General features: G+C 32.7%; 1 protein-coding gene across 1 annotated transcript; it reads right to left on the reverse strand.

Moving 5' to 3' along the window:
- Window positions 1–942: 942 nt before the first annotated feature.
- On the reverse strand, window positions 943–3,687 carry LOC142631772 (NAC domain-containing protein 92). The gene is made up of 3 exons (XM_075806083.1): window positions 3,386–3,687; window positions 1,959–2,224; window positions 943–1,867 (listed from the first exon to the last, which is right to left on the reverse strand). Exons 1-3 carry the CDS (start codon window positions 3,537–3,539, stop codon window positions 1,322–1,324), a joined length of 966 nt encoding a protein of 321 aa, XP_075662198.1. The 5' UTR covers window positions 3,540–3,687; the 3' UTR covers window positions 943–1,321.
- Between the last annotated feature and the right edge of the window lie 925 nt (window positions 3,688–4,612).

Consider the following 4,612-nt stretch of genomic DNA (forward strand, 5'->3'; position numbering starts at 1 on the left):
TTGTTTCATTAAAACTCGACACTAGCATCTTTCAAGGATTAATAAAGAAGCTCAACACAAGCTTGATCTATCGAGACTTACAAATTCAGAATTCTTAGATCTGAATTTTGGCCCATGGTCACTTAAATGATTAGGGTTTCTCTCTCTACAACCCTAGTCATATAAAAAGCTTATTTTAAAAAGTCATCATGTACGGAAACAGAGACTTAGAACTTATATGCTCTTTAAGAAACTACTGCGTTTATGCGCCTTAGGGTTTTGCAACAAAGTGTTTCCTGATCTTCAATGTCTTTGAAGTGAAGAACTTTGCAGCCAGTAACAGTCATTCAAGTTATTAGAGTTAGTCACATATTGGTATTCATGTATGCTAAGAAATCTATTACAAGATCAAGTCCAATTAGGTATTGGAGTGAAGGTTCAAATGTAAGTAGGTATTTTGGGATAGACTATTCTTTATACTTGTAACTGTTTAATTGTTGATTAGTGGATTCTTGGGAATGGTAACATAAAATTCACCTGATGAAGTTTTTGTCTTGTAAGAGGTTTTCCCTATTTGTCAACAAATCATCGTGTCAATTTAATTTCCGCTGTACTTAGTTTATTTGATAATTTGTTAGTGCTTCCATGATTTGCATATAATTTGACCTAATTAATCAACTTGGGAATTAAATTAATTAATTAGATCAATTTACAACCCAACATGTATGAAGAAAGAGAATAAAATTAATAAAATATAGTGTAAAACAAATAATATGATATTAGGTGTTTTGAAAAGCAAGTATAAAATAAAAAAATTAGGTTCTTATGCTAAAATATACATAAATTTTTGCACGAGCTAATGTGAATTCTTTTTGCTTTGATTATAATCAACGACACTAAGGATTATTGTTATGGAGTACTGCACACACGCATGAGAGAGAGAAAGAGAGTGAAACCATGATATATAATGCACCCAACAGCCAATAATGCTTTCTTTTCTTGGGATTATTCATCAACAATGAAAGGGTATAAACATAAAAGTTGTACATGGTACATAACAACAAGGATTGGGGAGGAGTTTCCCCTATTTGACATCGAACTAGACCAACTTAATTGAAGATAGACCGAACCACGAACAAATGGCCGGAGAAGCTTCCCTATTTTAACATATCTAACTAGAAGAACTGAACAACAATACAACAATAGTGGCATGGGCTTAACCCCATCAATTACCTTGCCACAACAATGTAATATTTCCGTTTGTCGATAAGTCATATATATATATATGGTTTAAACAGAAGAAATGTTTACAAGAAGTTAGTTCTCGCACTTTAAGATTGCTTCACCACATGGAGTCCATATTGAATGGTTGCTCCGATTGCTGTTGTTGCACAGATTCTAAAACCTTAGAGGAAGAAGCTTGCAAATTTGAACTTAAATGTTCACTTCCAAAGTGAGAAAACCCTTGTGGCATATACGAGTAATCTGTACTTGTAGGTGTAGCGTCTCTTGGTTGATAATTTCTCAGTTGTAATGCCTTGAGAAGCAAGGAATTCACGGAAAGGCCAGAGCTTAGCAAGCTTGAAGGCCATGAGAGTGATGGAAGACTGGCCGCGGCTGCTTCCCTTACTGCAGCCCAATTGTTCATGTTCAAGTTCATGTTCATGTTAATATTATTGTTGTCACTATTGTAACTATGTGGTGATATGTTACTGAACCCACTTGATGAATTTGCAATGTTATTCAAATTTGGTAACTCAACGTCTCCAAACTCGTTTACTATAGAGTTTGTGTCGCAAGGAGACTCAAGCGATGGCAGCGATGATGGTGTCTGCTGTGGTTTTTTCACTGCACTTTTTTGGAAAACCCTACAAACCACCCATTCTTCCTGGAAGAAAAAGAAAGCCCAAAAATCCATCAAGAATTGCAAAATAAGGGATTTAAGATGTTAGTATTGAAAGTTTTGTGCATTTGGTTACCTTTGAGGATTTGAAAGGATGCTTGTTTTCTAGCCTGTATTCATGCATAACCCAATTGCTTTTCTCACCCCTAGGAGCTCTTCCCTTGTAAAACACTAGGGTTTTCTTCATCCCAACTAGCACTCCAGCACGAAATATTTCCTTGTCCTTCCCAGTGGTTTTCCAATAGCCTGCTTCAGTGGCTCGGTTGGTTCGAAGACCTGTCGGGTATTTTCGGTCTCTCATGCTGAAAAAGTACCATTCTTTTTCGCCCATGGAAGCCTTGCCTGAACCACATAAAGTGATTTAACATTAGTATTTTTTTTTTTTGAAAGAATTTAACATTAGTATTTGATTTGTTCTCTTTACATTGAATCATTGATATAGGATCTTAGAAGTTAATTGTTTAATAAATTTTACCAGAATCATATTTGAACATTTTTTTACTTTCAGGATTCATTTATAATTTTATACTAAGATGGACTCGAAATTCATTAGTGGGTTTGTTTGGATAGAGGCGTTTAAAGACAATGATTTGAATTTAAATTTTTTATTAAAATGACTTAAAAGAGTGAAATTTAAAAATATATATATATATATATATATATATATATTATTACTTAAATTTATAGAGGAATTTGAGCTTCATAATATGTGAATTTAAAATATTAGGTTTGTATAAGATATCAATTCAAATATATAAATCATAAGTTTTTTGTTTCAGTAATAATTTCAAAATTCATAGATCATGTGTTGTTAAATTATTATACAACAATTTATACAAATAATTATTCTTCAAACCTCTTAATGTTTCCTCAAATCCAAACACAACCTAGGAAAAATTGGAAAAGTGGAGGACCCTAATTCTACAATATGGCTCATCGTGTATCGTCAATGGAAATATTAAAGAAACTATTCATTCACATAAAAGTCAACTTTAGCAATAACATAGGAAGAATATGTCATTTGTATGGAAGTAAAGATCACCAGAAAGTTGTAGGTTACATTGTGTATGAATTTTGTAAGTTGTGTCTTAATAAGACTAATTCATAAACCACAACAACCATTTTAATTATGCCCATCAAATTTATTATGAATAGAACATGTTGATAACTAAGGAGCTAGACGAAGAAAACAATTGTCATGATCAAGAAAGGGAAAATTTAAAGAAAGAATTTGTTTGGAATTAAAGACATATCAACTTTTCCCTTTTGCAAACTTTAAATTGTTCATTTTAGAGAAAAAAAAAATCTGAAAAAGGTAGTCACAAATTAATAAAATCCATGAAGTTATGAAACTTTACAAAGTAACGATATTTTGACAGAAAAACTAAACATGTGAACCTAAACAACATTAAACTATGTTAAAAAAAGGTGAAAATTATAAAGGCTGAAATAATTAAACATGTCAATGATAGATGAAGAAAAATAATCTAACATTCAGACTACCTGGGAGGTCCCAAGGTTCACACTTGTTGAGATCAACAACGGCTATGGCTTTTGACGTGAAACTAAGATCAGAAACCTTGCGAGTTAGATAATACGTAATGAGCTCTTCATCTGTGGGGTGGAATCTGAAGCCAGGAGGAAGACTTTCCTCCATATATGATCTTTAGTATTTGGAAGCCAAATGGTGAGGCTTTAGATTCTTGTGGCTAAAGAGTACGATGATGATGATGCTCTTAAAAAGAAATATAGCTCGATAACATCACCAACATGAGGTTTTAATGGTGGGTACTTAATGTGTTCTATAATCTCACACTTGAAGAAGAAGCTGCCATAGTTAGTCTTTTTTTAAGTTGTTAATTACAGCTAACACGTTGACAAAATGATGGAGGCATGGAAGTTACGTGGCTTCTTACACATGTGTGTGGGTGTGTATTTCCTTAATCGTCACTAGGGTTGTAGAATTATTACTCAATTACCAAACGTACTTGTCTCATTGACTGAGCAACAATTCAATTATTTCAAAAAAGTGGGTCAGAAAAAGTTGTGCCAATTACATATAAACCTTAAAAATTTTGTAGTGGATATGAGTGGCAATTTGTGCACGAGGGTTGAGTCTATATTACAACAGTTTTGAAATACTAATTCTCTGTGTCTTTCTATGATCCTGTCCAACCACCTTCACCCATTTCTAACCACCGAAACTCTAATCTCTCACCATACTCCAATGGGAACGTAAAGCTTCAAACCTTACAATTTCCTTAATTCAATACAGTATATTAATTAATTTTTTGCTACTTGGCGGCATTCACCGTCATTTCTGTCTCTCTCTCTCTCTCTCTCTCTCAATGTGACCGACGTGGGACTGTTCATATATTATTGTTTATGTTCTTCCATTTCGTTTATAAATTGTTTTTAAAGTCATTCCAAAGTAGACAACATATATATAATAATTAATTACTGTCGCTTTAATTCAATTTATTATCATAATCAATGTTTCTCGCTAAAACTTCTTTGCAAGATACACATTTTTCTTTGGTGTTGATTGAGTCTATATAATGACCAATCATTTGATAATTTTTAGATAAGATTAAACTCATAAATATAACAAAATATTGGCATAGAATAATTTGATGATTGACACTCAAGACCTGGCATTAGGATGATGCAATTATTCTTATTAATTATTTTTTAATGTGGACTAGTATATATTACTAGGAGTGGTTAAAA

This window comes from Castanea sativa, chromosome 4 (assembly GCF_040712315.1).
Source record: "Castanea sativa cultivar Marrone di Chiusa Pesio chromosome 4, ASM4071231v1".
Lineage (NCBI taxonomy): Eukaryota > Viridiplantae > Streptophyta > Magnoliopsida > Fagales > Fagaceae > Castanea > Castanea sativa.

Bases quoted from the DNA above. Each gene is read 5' to 3' on its own strand.
- LOC142631772 (XM_075806083.1), bottom strand. From the start codon at position 3,539: ATGGAGGAAAGTCTTCCTCCTGGCTTCAGATTCCACCCCACAGATGAA. The intron at 2,225-3,385 runs GTAGTCTGAATG...TATGTGGTTCAG, and splicing joins TGAACCTTGGGACCTCCCAG to GCAAGGCTTCCATGGGCGAA. The intron at 1,868-1,958 runs GTAACCAAATGC...TTTTTCTTCCAG, and splicing joins ATCCTTTCAAATCCTCAAAG to GAAGAATGGGTGGTTTGTAG.